This window comes from Python bivittatus, unplaced genomic scaffold, assembly GCF_059951505.1.
Source record: "Python bivittatus isolate LINGU-HERP-01145 unplaced genomic scaffold, Pbiv_v1 ctg000690_np1212, whole genome shotgun sequence".
Taxonomy (NCBI): domain Eukaryota; kingdom Metazoa; phylum Chordata; class Lepidosauria; order Squamata; family Pythonidae; genus Python; species Python bivittatus.
In genome coordinates, this window is record NW_028277096.1 from 12,792,449 (window position 1) to 12,808,731 (window position 16,283).

The 16,283-nt window shown below is 41.2% G+C and overlaps 1 protein-coding gene across 2 annotated transcripts in view; it reads right to left on the minus strand.

The window, feature by feature from the left end:
• The window catches only part of CASTOR2 (cytosolic arginine sensor for mTORC1 subunit 2), a 75,378-nt gene that overhangs the window by 11,810 nt on the left and 47,285 nt on the right, over positions 1–16,283 (minus strand). For both annotated transcript variants that reach the window (XM_025170071.2, XM_007421173.4), the window contains 3 exons: positions 3,069–3,262; positions 1,260–1,392; positions 270–393 (listed from right to left, as the gene is read on the minus strand). In XM_025170071.2, the coding sequence (XP_025025839.1) occupies positions 270–393; positions 1,260–1,392; positions 3,069–3,262 (451 nt within the window). The remainder of the gene's footprint in view (positions 1–269; positions 394–1,259; positions 1,393–3,068; positions 3,263–16,283) is intronic.

The window sequence follows — 16,283 nt, forward strand, 5'->3', positions numbered from 1 at the left end:
TAGTGTATTGCAACCCTACATGAAAAACAATCAAATCTAGCTGTAACTTCCCTCTGAATGGGTTGGATAACAACACTTGCTGGCTGGGGATGACCAGAGCTGTAGTCCATGACATCTGGAGGCACTGGGCTAAGGAAGGCTGGTCTAGTTTGAGGACACATTTATTGAGGAAAGATCTACCCTCATCCCACTGTTATGAGAAATATTCATAATCTGATTAAAATAAGCACATTTAGAAGAGAAAAGAAGATCCCCTAGTTGGAACATACCCATTGGAGTAAAACATGACATCCATAAGGAGTGTAGCAACAGAGGGAAGGGTATCAGGGTCCAAGCTGGTGACACAGAACATGTTACTCGGACTGGAAAGGGGGTGGATGACAGGCCTCTGAACTGGAAGAGAGGGAGACCGACAGCAAAGTCTAAGGTTTCATTCTTAATGAAAGGATAAAACTGCAGCACGGATCCCACCATTTCTAGCAGCAAAAAGATGAAAACATCTACAGTCAAAACAATGCCAACTTTTTTTAGAGAGAGAAAATTAGCATGACAGGGAGAGCCTTTTCTTGGCATGCTAGTTTTCTACATGCAAGGAACATGGAATATTCAACCATCCCCACATCCTGGGTTGCAGACCAATGGCAGATCTATACAGTCTAGTGTATCTAGGGTTCCACTGCAGCGGATCTCCTTCCTGCTTTCCAAGTGTATGGGTTGAGAAACAGATCTGTCCTTGAAAAACCCTGTACAGGTATACCAACTGTTCCACCATCATTGCTATTGATAGTAGTAACCAAAAAAGAAGCATGTTGGGGAACGTTCATGATTTGCAGAATCCGCTGTTCACCCATTTCCTTGACATGACCAACATCAGGAAAACAAATGCATTAGTTCCAGAATGGGAATGTGAATTGTCCTTGCCTTTGGAGGTGAGAGAAAGGAAAAGAGAAACTCTTTTCTAAGAAAGAAACTAAGCTAAGAAGCTCTTAAAAGGTAGCTGAAAAGTGGGACAGGAATGGAAAAAAAAACATTGCTCTGGTAAACCTCTAGGCCTAGATCTATATTCAAGGCTGGAATGACACAGGCTGAATTTCACTGAGGGAAAATGCTGAAAAGCAACGATTCTTAGACACTTATCAGTGCTTTTGAAACATACCAACATCCCCACAGAGTAGGAGCAATCAGCTTCTATCAGTTGGATGAAAAAAGAAGCATTGACCCTGAAGTGGGACAATTGAAGAAGGCAAGGAAGTCCTTACCCAGTTTTGGTTTCATAAATCCATTGGTTATCCCAAGGTTATCGGCTGCCACGGTCTCCCCATTCACGACCCTGAGGATGGTGAACTCAGAAGCCAGGGTGTGCATGACAAAGGCCAGGTCCCTCTCGCGTACCTGGGGAAAAAACAAATTAAATCTCCTTAGGAGAATGAACACCTGGTCAGCTTTCAGGAATTTAACTCTTCATCAGTGGAATCCATTAATCTGGGGTAGAAGGCTGGGAGCTCTTGTAGATCACAAACATTTGCATTTGGTGTGTGAAAGCCATCAACAGATTGGGCTGTGGTGGCCATGTTTGTATTACCAGGTCACTGCCCTGTTTCTGTCTTTGCTTCACTACAGATGGGTTGAGATAACATGCTGAATTATTAGCCCTGGTTTTAAAAAAATACAATTGCAGCCTTCACGTAATATGCTACACCTGAATAACCACAAATGTTGTATGATGCCCTCAACAGGATGGCTTGGTTCAAATATCACTGAAAGACAAAAGAACCACATACAACCCAATTCCACTGTAATACAGACTAATATGTTGTGTTTGGGCCTCTTGAAATGTTCGACTGACTAGGTAAGATTTCTGAACTATTCAGAATTCTGAACTACTCACAAATGACAATTAGGTAGGCTTCTCTGTAAAGCATTTCATGTTCCTTATTCACAATCACTTCACAACCAAACCTTTCCTGTATTACTGGAAACTCTTTAAACCTGCTGAGCGTTCCAATTTTGCAACTGGTTGATGAATATTGATTGTTAAGCAAGACGCCTGTTGAATATACACATGATCACAACCTGCCACAAAACATTGCAGGACAAAATGCTGTCGGTCAGGATCCCTTCTTCCTAGTATTCCATTTCCAACCCCTATTCCTAACCCACAACAGGCAGATACTCTATCTCCACCAAACGTTTTATTACACTTTGTTACAGGTAGTCCTCATTTAGCAACTGCCTCATTTAGCAGCTGTTCACAGTTACAGTGGTGATGAAAAAGTAACTTTACAACCATTCCTCATATTTACGATCTTCGCAGATCTGTAAAGCAAAGGAAAGCTGAAGTAAGACTGTAAGCACAGTCGCAGTTTCACGTAGTGACTGCTTCGCTTAATGACCACGTTGCTTAAAGAAGACTACCTATTTTCAAAAAGCATTCAGCATTCAATTCTTCTTGAATACTTTTGGATCCTTGCTCTGCATAAGTGATTTACAACTATCAGCATTTGTTGCTGGGAAATAGAGGGAATGCTTCAGGTATCTGTTTCAGTGTTTCATCTTTTTTTTAATTAAAGAACGTTTTTTAAAAGGCATTAAAAAATCTGAAGCAGCAGCAGTACAGACATGCTTTTATAGATACATGTGTGCAAAAGACAAGATGCATTGCTCCACTTACTCAGAGAAGTTGAGAAAAGTCTGAAGGATGAGAATGTGAGATTCTAAACTTTTAACCAACAATCAAAGATTGGCAGATGATTTCAAAATATGGGCAGTAATTAATATGGGGTGAGATGGTTGTGGTTGAACTGCTATCCTTGATAATTAGGGAGAAATGCATAGTATGGTCTTCTGAGCCCAGAAGTTTGGTTCAGCTTGGTTCAAGAGAAGCAAACTGGAGTGTCAAAGCTAACTATCCACATTGCAGTAATTTATCATGGATCCAAGGAAAAATCAATGGGAAAATAGCACAAGAATTTAACTTTACCCCTTCAAATGTATGTTTAACTCTTATTAGGACCTTGGTGGAAGGAATATGTCTTCTCCCAGTATTTGCTCACATCATGTTTCCTTACCAGAATAAAGTCTGTCTGATAGGTGGAGAGCATAAACACCGAGATATTCTGATTGGCTAGTGGAGCTATGACTGATTTGGCAATTTTGGTTACACCAATGGGCTGAGAGCCGGAGAAGCCACCTCCTCCTGAGACCACGTTGAGGGCCAGCCATGTTGCATCTGCTACGCTCAAGTGTTCTGATGAAGGGAGCTCTGAAATTGAAAGGTGGAAAAGCAGATATAAACACATTTTATTTATTGACTTCCAGGGATAAGAACATAAGCATTACCCTGTTGGACTGGACCCCTGGTCCATCTAGGCCAGCAGTCTGTCCTCACAGTGGCCAACCAACAGCACAAGGAAGCCCATTAGTCTCCTAGCAGATGGCCTTCAGAGGCAATCTCATTGCCATCAAGGCATTGGTGCCTATGATGTCCATAAATTGGTCCAAACCCTCTTTGAAGCCAGCCCGGGTGGTAGCCAGCACCACATCTCGTGGATGAACTGAACCACAAAACAGTAAGGATGTTCTGAAGTACAATCAACAAAGAACATTCCCAAATATTTTAAAATCAAACTACTGCTCAAGTGTGAGTGCCTTCTTGGTCCCACAAGAATAAGTTTCTTATATCTGAGCATTCAAGGAGTATTTATGCAATGTAAATCACCAAGACTACACAATAACAACTTACCATGAGACCTTCCAGAGGCCAAAAAGCAATATTTTTATCCAGTTGTGAGAAAGATCTGTATTAGTCTAGTTACACACACACGCACACAGTGGGAATCATGACCACACATGTCCTAAAGTCACAGGAAGAGCATTAAGGTAGGATCAGGATGAAGACTGATCTAAACCAGCACTATGTCATGCAATGTAGAGATGCAGCTCCAGGATTCTGATGATGAGGACAGTGATCCACAGTATTCTTAATCTTTAGCTTTTTATTCAATCCAAAGTTTTGTGAACCAGAGTTGGCAGAATTGTCTGGTTACAGCCAAGCCAGGAACACTTTTTTTTTTAATGCTAACCTATTTAAAGGTGATTCAAACAATTTAGCATTTAGCCTATTTCTTTTCTTTTTTGAGACTTGGGCAGCACCTAACTGGCTTTGAACTTGAGAAGCTAAGCAAGATCAGACCAATTTAGATTTAGATGGGAGACCATCAGGAGATCCCAGGATTATGAGCTAGAGTGAACAGGGAAAAAAAAAAAAATCCAAGAAGGCAGTGACAATCCACTTCCATACTTTGGCCAAAATAGCCACGTAGACATGTCCTTATAGTGAGCAGGAGCTGATTTTAACTAATGGGAGACTACAATGTTGTTCTCCATTCTGATGGATATGGATTTGCAAGGAGATTTTTTTAAAAAAAAACAAGGCCCCAAGCAAAAGCCTTCTGTAGCGTTAACATGCCTTTTTGAGTGACCACCTGCCCCCAAATCCCCCCCAAGAAGCTTTAGATTACATCCTCTCCCTTTACCCCGTATCATCATTATACCCATGTATGGTTTAAAGGCCACATATATTGTGCTGTGATGACAAAGAGTTTGCTCACTCTTGGCAGACAATCGTAAAAGCCCGGTTTAACAAAATGACACTGTTAGCACGCTATCCTTCCAAACACAACACAACCGTGAGAAGCCACAAAGCTGTGTTACAACGAAGCAAAGTGCGGCCGATAAAAATGAGAAAATAATGTAATGTCAAGCTTTCTTAAAGAAAATATTCCAAAAGAAGGTGCTGTTGCATTCCCACCTTGGCTGTGGAGGAACAGCTGAGGGGGGAGGGAGAATGCCACCCCCTTTCTCTCACTCCCGTGCAGTTGCTTTACTTGTAGGAGATTCCTAGTCACCAAGGCCAGCAGGCAAGTTGTTAAATGAAAGGATAATCCAGAATGTTGGGGGGTGAAGGTGACAGAAAATGGGACACAATTAGGAAATTGGGAATGCTAAAGTATCTGATTGCGTGATGCCATTGCAGAATATTTGCAAGCCTGGTTATTAGTCTAACACAGTGTTTTTCAACCTTGCAACTTTAAGATGTGTGGACTTCAACTCTCAGAATTCCCCAGCCAGCACGGCTGGCTAGGGAATTCTGGGAGTTGAAGTCCACACATCTTAAAGTTGCCAAGATTGAGAAACACTGGCTTAAGCAATGCCCAGCAGCTGCAAGGTTTTATGCCTTTCATCCTGCAAATTCACTTTAGAGGGTTCCTTTTTCCAAACTCTCTTCACTTTTGTTCTTGGTGATCTTAGATTCTCAATGGAGCTGCATGGCCCAAAAAGAATTACTGGGGAAGGCATCACGGGGGTCAACGGAAAAATTAATTTGGCCTGACGGGAAAGTTTTGAAAAGATTTTCCTGCACAGAATGGATTTGTCAATTGTAGGAAGCAGATAAATAGATATACCCTCAAATAAGAAAAGCCATCCAAGTAGAGTTGGGGGCTGGTGCTTTTAACTGCCTGTCAGCAGCCTGCCAAACTGTGTTGCTAACATTTGATAGCAAAATATGGCATAGTGATTTTTCCCCCCCTCCTTGTGGGGGCTGAAAAATGAAGCAAATTAGATGAGCAGAGGCTTTGCAGGGCTTCTGAAGTCCATAAAAAAACAGACAGAGCTAGGATTACACTGTCATGGCCACCATCTTGATTTCTGACCACACTCTTTGGACATCCCTGCCCAAATTATAGTGTTTCAATGAGAACAGCTTAGGTTAAGGAGAAACAATGATCTTTTTATGAAAAGACAGAGTTCTATTAAGTTCTGGAGCAAACGGGCTTGCATATGTATACCCACACAGATATGTGTCAGGGTGTGTGTTTCCACTGACCTTTGGTTGCAGAATCGTAGTAAAAACAGAATTGATCCCACATTTATTTATTTAATTGATATCTATAGCCGCCCATCTCAACAAGGGACCCTGGGTGGCAAATCATGTTTCACACATGATTCAAATCACATTTGAATCACACACCCAGTGATGGAATGAGGGCTCCATAACTATTCCCCAAACAATGATACAAGCACCGAGAGTCAACATTTACTAAGAAAATACATTACATTTAAATAATGCAGTGCTTCTTCTGTGGTTAGCAACTTCCCTTAGGAGCCCTGCATCCAAATAATGATTAAAAGCTTTCTTTTTTTAAAAAAAGTCCAAATTGCAAAAGCCATATTCTGCATTAGCTTTCATGGATATGTGGAATCTGAATTTGCTAAACTACTGCAATAAAAACACAAAATCAAAATGATATTCAATTTCCCTTAGACCAATACAGGTAGTCCCCAATTTAAGAACGGGTTCCATTCCCAAGGTCTGTCCTTAAGTCAAAATTGTAAAAAAACTGGAACAGTATTAATGTATAATGCTGTATAAGTAGTATTGTGTAATTAACTCGAACCATTGTGCATTTGACTTGAATCATTGTGTATTTAACTCAAATTTTGCTACAATGGGCTCTGTTCTTAACTATGGGTCATCTGTAACCTGGGAGTTCTTAACCTGGGGACTACCCGTACTGCAGTGTGTCTTTATTCTGGTAATCAAAGCAATGTATTAGGTATGTGTGTAAATATATATTTGCCTGCATATGTATATATTATGTTTGCGTAATTGGGTTTCACAACTTCCACAAACCAAAGTTTGCTACCCTCTTGTTTGCCTAAGCAGACTGCATGTCATACACAAGGCAGCTATTGTTAAAAGAAAAAAAAATAGAAAATGATTGAACTGCAATTTCTGGACACTGTTCTTGGCAGGCTGATGGATGGAAAAGTACAATTCAGGTTTAGAGTAAAAAAAAAGCAGAGTTGAGAATGTGATCCAGAGTACCCAAGAATCACCTCCTAATTGAATGTGTGGGTGGATTTTTGCGTCCAAGAGACTGTGAAATATACAGAGTACAAAAAGTGCCATGAACTCCAAAACACAACATTACTGTATTAGTGGCTCCAGGAGGCAAAAGAATTTATTAAAAAGGAAATAAACAAGCAGGATGTTCAAATGTTCTTCACCCAGGCCTTTGGTGAGGGAGACTGAGACCCCTGGCTGCCTCACACTTGCCATCTTTTTGATCTTTAACTTTTATCTTTGATTGATTCGATTGTCATGTCTTTGTTTGATGGCTGTGAGCTGCCCAGAGCCGTTGAGAGATGACTCTGGGCATTCAAGTTTAATTCATTACATCATATTAATACTACTTATAAGATATCACTCCCCCTGCCCCATTGGCAATGATTCTTCCCACTTTCAGAACAAGTTCAGAAGTTCCTGGCTTTTTCACCCGTGGGAGAGGTCTTAGAAAGGTTCACCTGGCAAAGCGCCACCAAGGCAGACCACCACCCGTGAGTAGATTTTGACAGGCCCACGGGTGAATGGCCACCCAGCAGCGTTCGCAATGAATTTTGCAAGTAGTTTTTCCAATTCTTTTCTAATGTGTTTCTCAATCTCCTTTGATATTACTATGCTTCCATTTGGTTTGCAGTTATTATCTTGGAATTAGTACTGCGCCTGGTTGTGGGAGCAAAACAGGTAGGCTCAAAGGAGGGTTTCTGTATTGTTATGTGGGTCAGATATAGCACCTGTTATAGCTCACAGTTCCTTTGCATTCATGATTTTGCACTCATTAACCTCTGCCTACTGCATCCCCTGGCTCCCTACATCCTGTTCCCCTGGCTCCAGCCCCCGTCTCTGCCCATCCTGCTCCCTGGCTCCACCCCTGGCCTCGTCCATCCTGTTTCCTGGCTCTGCCCCTGGCTTTGCCCATCCCACCCCTGACCCCGCCCCTGGTCTCTGCCCATCGTGCCCCCAGCCCCACCCATCCTGTTCCCCTGGCTCCACCCCCATAGTCTCTGCCCATCCTGCTCCCTGGCTCCACCCCTGGCCCCATCCATCCTGTTTCCTGGCTCCGTCCCTGGCTCTGCCCATCCCACCCCTGACCCCACCCCTGGTCTCTGCCCATCGTGCCCCTGGCCCCACCCATCCTGTTCCCCTGGTTCCACCCCCGTGGTCTTTGCCCATCCTGCTCCCTGGCTCCACCTCTGGCTCTGCCCATTTTGCCCCCTGGCTCCTCCTACCTTGGCTCTGCATGCCTCTTGGCTCCACCTCTCTAGATAGCCCACCATGTCCCCAGGTTTGGCTTGCAGTCCGCTGCCCTTTATGCCCTACTGTTAGTACATCCCCCACTCCCATTTCCTGCTCTTCACAATATACTTGTTTTTCTAGTTTTCTGGTCTGAATAACTGCTGTCCAAATGTATTAACTTTCATATGCCTGCCAAGAAACATCCAAGCGCAAAAGGTAAAGCTGTTTACTTAGCATATAATATTCTATATCATATGTAATTTTGGAACATTATTTCCACTCCAGGTTTTGAGTTCTCAAAGTTCATCAAAAAAACAAAAAACAAAAAAACCCCCAACCTAACACTTCCAATAGTTTTGGGCTATGTAATCCAAAAGCGTGTGATGAAATAATAGGTCAGTCAGGCACAACATTATCCAGCAAGCTAATTTTTAGGAAAATATTTTGAAAGGTACCCCATATAGTTGAGTAACACATACGTACATTACATCTACTTTGGTTCTACCACCTTACTTACTTTGCTAAAAACAAATACTGAATTTTCTAGAATTGCACTGAAGCCAGAGGCTATAAAAAAGGAATCTTATAAATTAATATAAACATTTTTATACCCCATCTTTTTATATGCATGGTATACCTGCTTTCTGCAAACTTTAATTACAACCTCCTTTTTCCTTTTTGGTTACTATTTATTGTTACATAAATCCTATTACTAATATCATGAATCTGAACCAAAGCAAACTACAGTGGCAGTATTTAATAAGGGCTGGTTCACCCACACACGTATGTCACTTGATTAAATCAGCCCTGACAGGCAAGCGTGTGGACTAATTTCCTTGAAACATGACTAGTTTTTATATATTTTTGTGAGTTGCTAGCTATGAAGTATAATAGAAACAGGCATTATAAACCGAGGAAGAACACGTTTTTGAAAAAAAAAAATAGGGTGCATATACACTTTCAGAGGCCTGTGTATGTATGGTTGTGTAGCACTTTGGTTTATAAGTGCGGTGATCATATTTCCTTGGAAAAAATAAAGGACAAACGTGAAAAAGGGGCAAATCTCAAAGAGGTTCATAAGAATAAAAAAAAAGCAATTGTTTATCACTCTGCTTTACAAAGGAAAATTCAAGAGCACAACCTAGAAAAGTTCACAAAAACACATATTCTAATAAAAATATCTAACATCAAACAGTAGGCATACATTTACAGCATTTAAAAAAGACAATTCAATTTCCATATTTTTCACAGGAATGTGAAATGCCATCGGTATGGTAAAAGTTAAATGACCAGAATAAAGGACAAAAGTGAGTTTTTGAAAAATAAACAGATCTAAAGGTTAGCTTTCTGAAATAAAGGACTGTCCTTTATAATAAAGGAGGCATGGTCACTGTAATTCTAAGGCAAACAGGTCCTCTGGAGCGCGGGCATGAATGCAGCACCCCTCCCCTTTGCAACTCCCTTAGAGCAGCTGTGTCTTTTTCTGGGACCGTGTGGCTGCCCTCTGCAGCTACCGCACAATCCTGGGAAATGAGATGTTTGGTTTTAAGGCGTTGCAAACAGGTGTTACGCTGGCAACCCTTTGTGCTCTGAACTGCCTTTTTGCCTTCAAACACACAACCCTAAAACGTAAAGGTCTACGTTGTTTTTGCGGACCGAACTTATAATACATGGGGATCTAGCAGCTGATGGTTACATAATTTATTTTAAATTAGGGTCTTCGATTCTCATTTGTTCAATAACAGCAGCAGCAAAATAATTTCTCTCTTGCCCTAAAATATACAGGTAGTCCTCACTTAGTGACTACTCGTTCAGCGACCGCTTGAAGTTATGATAGTGCTGAACAAGGAGACTTATGACCGGTCCTTGAAGTTGTGGCCATCAATGTCCCCACAATCACGATTGAAATTTGGGCGCTTGGCAACTGGCGCACAATTATGATGGTTGCAGCATACTGCGGGCACGGGGTTGCCATATGAGACCATCACTGCCACCTTCCGACAAGCAAAGTCAATCGGGAAGCTGGCACTGCAAATGGCGATCAAGTGATGACTGCAACTGGAACTGTCAGAACTGCTGTCATAAGTGGGTGCAGTCATGTGATTTTTCACTTTATGACTGTGCTGGTTAGCAACGGAGTTCACAGGCCCAATTATGGTTGTTAATTGAGGACTACCTGTACTGCTGAGATTAAAAAAACAACTTGGAGGAACAGGAAGTGGAATTCTGTGTGTGGGAGGATCCATTCAGTTGGGGAATTCAAAACAAATTCCTGGGCAAAGACTAACTTAACTCTAGAGCCGTCTGCACACTAGTGACATTTGTTCTCTTGTTGGATCCCCCAACCCTCCTTGAAATGATACAAAACCTGTCTTTATTACTGTTCTTTTGACACCATGATGGTGGTGTGATTCTAGAAGACCCTACAAGTCACTGGGGGGGGTGTGTCCCGCTGAAGCAGAGGTCTTCTTAGACCTTGAATTCTAATAATAACAGAAAGCCAATAAATGCCACAAGCCTCTGGTATATATTGTACCTTCAGATTCTTTTCTCTTAGCACAAGGGGGAAAAAAGACTCCTAATAATTAAATTAGGAGTCTGTTCTTTCAGCTTTAGGCCTCTGCTGAGTTATTGAAAATCCAACCTTCTGTTTTCATCAAGGCAAAAATAAAACAATGATGAAAGAGAAACAATAGTTGGGAAGGAAGGAGCCTGGGGCCTAGCTACTTGTGAGACTTTTGATTGACTGATTATGTGTCATCAAATTGTTGTCGACTCTTAATGACCATAGACAGATTTTCTCCAGGAAGATTTGCCTCAAGCTCAGGGTTCCTCAACTTTGGCAACTTTAAGACAGGTGGACTTCAACTCCCAGAATTTCCCAGCCAGCCTTGCTGGGAGTTGAAGTCCACCCGTCTTAAAGTTGCCAAGGTTGAGGAACCCTGCTCAAGCTGGTCCTTCAGGTTTTCCAATGGGGCACCCATCGCCACTATAACTGAGTCCATTCACCTTGCTGTTGGCTGTCCTCTTCTCTTTTCTTCACCTAGCCCTAGCACCTTAGAACCTTCTCATCTATGAGACTGCTTCTCTCCAATTGTTTCTGCCCAGCTGGCAAGATCTAACTGAGTCGTCATGCTCTGGGTCTTTTCAGCAAAAGCAAAGGCCCCTTACAGGATCCCAAAGTCAGGCCTTCTTTGTTGCTGTCCTAGACCTGTGGAAGATCATTCCTCCCAAATCCATGAGGTCCTGACCCTGCTGTCATTTAGAAAAGCTGTGAAGACCTGGCTCTTCCAGAAGGTCGTAGGGTAGGGTGATTTGTAATTCTGCTTAGTGAGTTATATGGCACTGTTTTTCTTGATGTAGGATGTATGTGTGGGAATATACACACATATATATGCTGGTGTAGACACTTTTTCTTCTGTCTTTAGGGTTTATTATTGTGTACATCACCTAGACCTGCTTTGGCAAATAAGGAAACTAATAAATCGATCAAATAAAACAAACAAATAAGTTGGTATGTATGAATTGGGTAAGGAATTGCATTGTGTACTAGCTCATAGCCTCTGCTGTTTCAACAGCAATCTTGCTTTAATTAAAGTACTCTAGCAAGGCATCCCATTTGTCATTAAATTTGCAAAGATACATTTAGTATGTGTGGAGAGGATGTTATTATTACTCAGTGACCAGCAGGTTCCACCAACTCATTGATGGTGATCCCCCCTGCTTCTCCTATGTTACAAGTAGGCCCAAACACTTTTCCCTGACTGTGTACATGGGTGGTGTACAAATATGACAACAGTAACAATAATAAGACACAGATAAACTCCTGCATTGTTAGAATTAATTTGGAATGAATTCTTCCTCTCTGCCATCATCCTGGACTTGGAAACTTCAGGGAAGTGCTAATTTTGTCTAACTAGCAAGGGTAGATAAAACAAACGGATAACGTGAGCAATAATTTCAGGAAGAATGCAAAGACCCTGAAAACAGATCCCTCTAAAAATCACCTGAGGTGCTAATAAAGTTTCACAATCACTTATTCATCAGCACAAATCATTATTGGGTGTTGCAGTCTCAAAAGTGTTGAGCCTGCTATGAAGCAACCCTAGGATCCTCAAATAGTAGATTGAGAAAGCTCATCCTAATCTTCGCAATTTCAAAGATTTTAAGAAGGAGCAGTTTCTTCAGACCAATTTCAGGATGGCTGAAATCAGTTCTTTTGTTTTTAAATAACTGAGGTAAAGCCATTGACTATGTTGGCTGTGATTTTGAGAGTTGCTGCAACTGATGTGAAGGCTGAGGAAGACTGAAGTGGTGCTGAGGATGTTCCACTAGACCTGGAAAAAGGCTGAGGGAAAACTAGGAGACTGTGTTTCCTCCACTAAACAAAAATGGGAGAGAGTACTGAGGACACCACCTTGAGTTTCTGGAGGCTGGAGAGTGAATGAATGAATAAATATATCAATCTATATGTGGCAGCCATTCAACTTAGTTTGATGAAATGGTGACATTCATTTTTTTACACTAAACTCTCCTGAGCCAAGACTGCCTCCCAAAGCTGTTTGCAATACAAATCCATTCAATAGGTAGAATAGTTATATTTTTTCATGCACTTATTTATTTTTGTGCCTTCAAATCAGCGTTGAGTCTTGATGACTGCCTGGACTAGCCCCTGCAATTTTCTTGGCAAGATTTTTGGAAGTGGCTCACCACTGTCTTCTTCCTAAGGCTGAGAGAGAAGAACTGGCCCAAAGTCACCCAGCTGGCTTCTGTTCCAAAGGCAGGACTAGAACTCACAGTCTCCTGGTTTCTAGTCTGGTGCCTTGACTACTACACCAAACTGGCTCTCTCATTAAGTCAAAAGTGGAAATCATGGGGGCACCTCAAAGGATATTTAAAAAGGGATGGACATTAGGTTTTTTTTAATGCTGGTGCTGTAAGAAATTCGAAGTTTCTTTAACTCATATGGTTTGGTCTTGTCTGGCTTTGTTTTGGTTTCAAATTACTACCTATGTCAGTGCCATTCTGGGAAGAAATACCTTAGTTAACAACCTCAATGTAACTTTTAGAATATAGTTTAGGAACTATATTCCTAAAACATGGAATTTGTCATCTTATAAAGAATGCTGGCTTTATCAAGCCTGGGGCATGGCAAGAGAATACATTTATGTAACTGGAACAAAACTTACTCTCTTGATTTTAAGGAATGGGTACAGGATATGAATTTTTTAATCTATTTTTGAAAAGTCTCTGTGTCCTAAAAATGAGAAGATGACACAGTATGTTATTTATGGTCTTGCTTTTAACAATACCCTACTTTTCTATAAAAATAGTTGACTTTGAAAATACAGAAGCTAAAAATTTGCATAGGTTCAGTGCTGTGCCCAATTCACTTTGGCATGAGTCAACTGTATCCTTGTAGCTAACATATACCTTTGACTGAAAATGGCAGACTCTTATCTAGGATGGCTGTCCTCTTCCACTGAGCACACAGCTCCAGAAGGATCACACATGGAGTGGGGAAGGAGGAAGGAGACACCTGCCTAGACAGCCAGATCAGCCATATCAACTCTGATGATCAATGGGGTGACAGATGTTGCAGCCAGATTGTCCTCACATCTGAGCCTTGTAGCTGATGGCCTAAATCCTTGCAATGCAATCCAAATTGTCTGCCAAGACAAACCCAAAAGTGACGCAGCTTCATTGCCTCAATCTGAATGCAATAAACAGTTTCTGCCTACACAGTTGTGCTTTGGCATCAGCTGTTTGGTTGTGGAAAGTGCCAAGCGTGGATGTGTCAGGAGGGATGCAGCAGAGCCTAAAGTTAAAATTAGGACCTTTGTACCATGCCTCTGTTTTATCTCGGGGATAAGCAACATATGTCAGCAGTATAGGAATAAAGAGCTCACCAGCTGGAGATTATGAAGAAACAACCAGCCCCTGAAATGTTGCTGCGTTAGACTGTTTCAGGTCCCTTTGGGAGCCAAAAGGCTAACAAGTTTATTGTGGCTTCATTTTTTGTGATCAAACTGACCTTCCTGAATTCTGAATAGGAACAGTGAGAGTTGTAATCCTGGAGGCTAGTAGACTGGAAAGAAGCAGGCTATATTAATATATTAATCTTCAGGTTCAATCTTGCGTAATTTTAAGAAGGTAAGAAGTCCAAAGCTCCCATCCTGGTGCAACATATTCTTTGTCTAAATAGCCAATTAGATGCCTTTGGGGTGCACATAAACAGGATGTGGGAGTCATACCCTTCTCCCACTGTTATTCTCCCTCAACTGGTATTTGGAAGCATGCTGACCGCACCTTGGAAACAACCTTTCAACAGACTTGCAATCTATGAACCTATGAATGTATGCAATCCTCTTTTAAAGCCACTCAAGACCCTGGCCATCATGACTTCTGCTGAAGAATTCAACAGATTAATTATGCCTCTTGTGAAGAAGTCCTCTCTTTGGTCTGTTCTAAATCTCCTTCCAAACAGCTTCATTGGATAGGCCCTGGTTCTACTGCATGGAGAGAGGAAACTTCTCCCTGCCATGTATGTTTTTACACATTGCAATAATTTTCTCCTCAGGCACCTTTTCTTTCCAAATGTGAAGACCAGAACTGATTTTAAACTTTTGGCACTGTTTTTTATGTTCCATTTTATTCTGCACATAAAAATCCAGAGATCTGCTGGATCAGGCCAAGACCCGTTATGAGTCTCACAGAGACCAACCAGATGCCTCTGGGATGCTCACAAGCAGGAGGTGGAGATATTTCCCTTTTCCATTGTTGTTCTCCTGCAGTTGGTTTAAGAGAGATTTTGCTTTCAACCTTAAGGTAACATTAAGTCTTCAGGATCCATAGTTCATGATAAATCACTCCTCCATGAATTTCTCCCATCTCCTTTGAATTTCTCTAGATTATAGCTGAACTTAAACTTATGTCTCCAATCCAGCCTGCTCTGAATCAGAATACTCCACAAAACTATGAATTATATTTTTATATGTATAAAATAATTGTAAACCATTCTCTCCCTCTCTCTCCCCCTCTCCCTGGTCCTTGTCACTTAAATAGAGGAAAGAAACAAAAAATAACCCTACGTAAATGTATTCATTTCTTAATAAACCGATTTTCACAAGCCTGGACATAATAGGCAAATTTTAAGATAATTAGATCCTGTAGAACCAGTTTGAGAGAAGAGGAGCCATTCTTTCCAATACAACTCTTTTACATTTTAATTGCTATTAATAAATCGGTAACATCAATTATATAGCACATCCTCCTAAATAATTTCCCAATACTTTTACTGCTCCATTGGAAATAATATAACCTATAATCCTTTCAGTATAATACAGTACTAACTGCTAAAAGCGTTTAAATTTTATCACAGTTTTAAAAAAAAGTGTGTCCAAGAACTATCTTGATGTAGATTATACATCAAGTTTAATCTATTTGGTATTAAAAACCAATGATGCAATCGCTTATGGAAATCGAGTTTCAACTTTAGTGCGAGATGTACTTGGAATCCTAGAATCTCGAAGTGGAAGGAGCTATGCCGAGCACTGATGCCAACTCTCTGCAGGAAATACCCCTGACAGATTGGGCATCCAGACTCTGCTTGATGTTCCAGTGAAAGGGAGCACACCCCTTCATCTGTGTTCCATATACATACAAAGACGTAAATATATATTTCTGAGATTGCTGCACCCACATCTTTTTCTGCTTTTGAATGTATTCCCAGTTAACTCTCAGAACGCATAGAAGCATTGGATGCATCATCAGTGATGTCAACCTACTGACCATGCAAAAAGAATGCTAGGTTTCAAGTATTTATTCAAGGTGTAGCCAACCCATCAAGTCAAATGGCCAGCTGCTCACAAGGATTGAAGCCACACATGATCTACTTCATTCTAAACCTAAAGAGAGCATAAGACCAGGCACATAAAAACCATGGCAACCCACTAAGTGAGATGCAGCCTCACCGCAGGAGTTCCTTAAGATTTCCCTTCACGATTACCAATGTTCTGGCCAATCCTTATGTAGCTAAAATGTCACCACAAATGAACATATAACAGGGAGACATCAATAGTCCTGCATGCTATGACCTTAGGGAAGGACATTCACTTAGGGAGAGCTACACGTGACTTGTGGG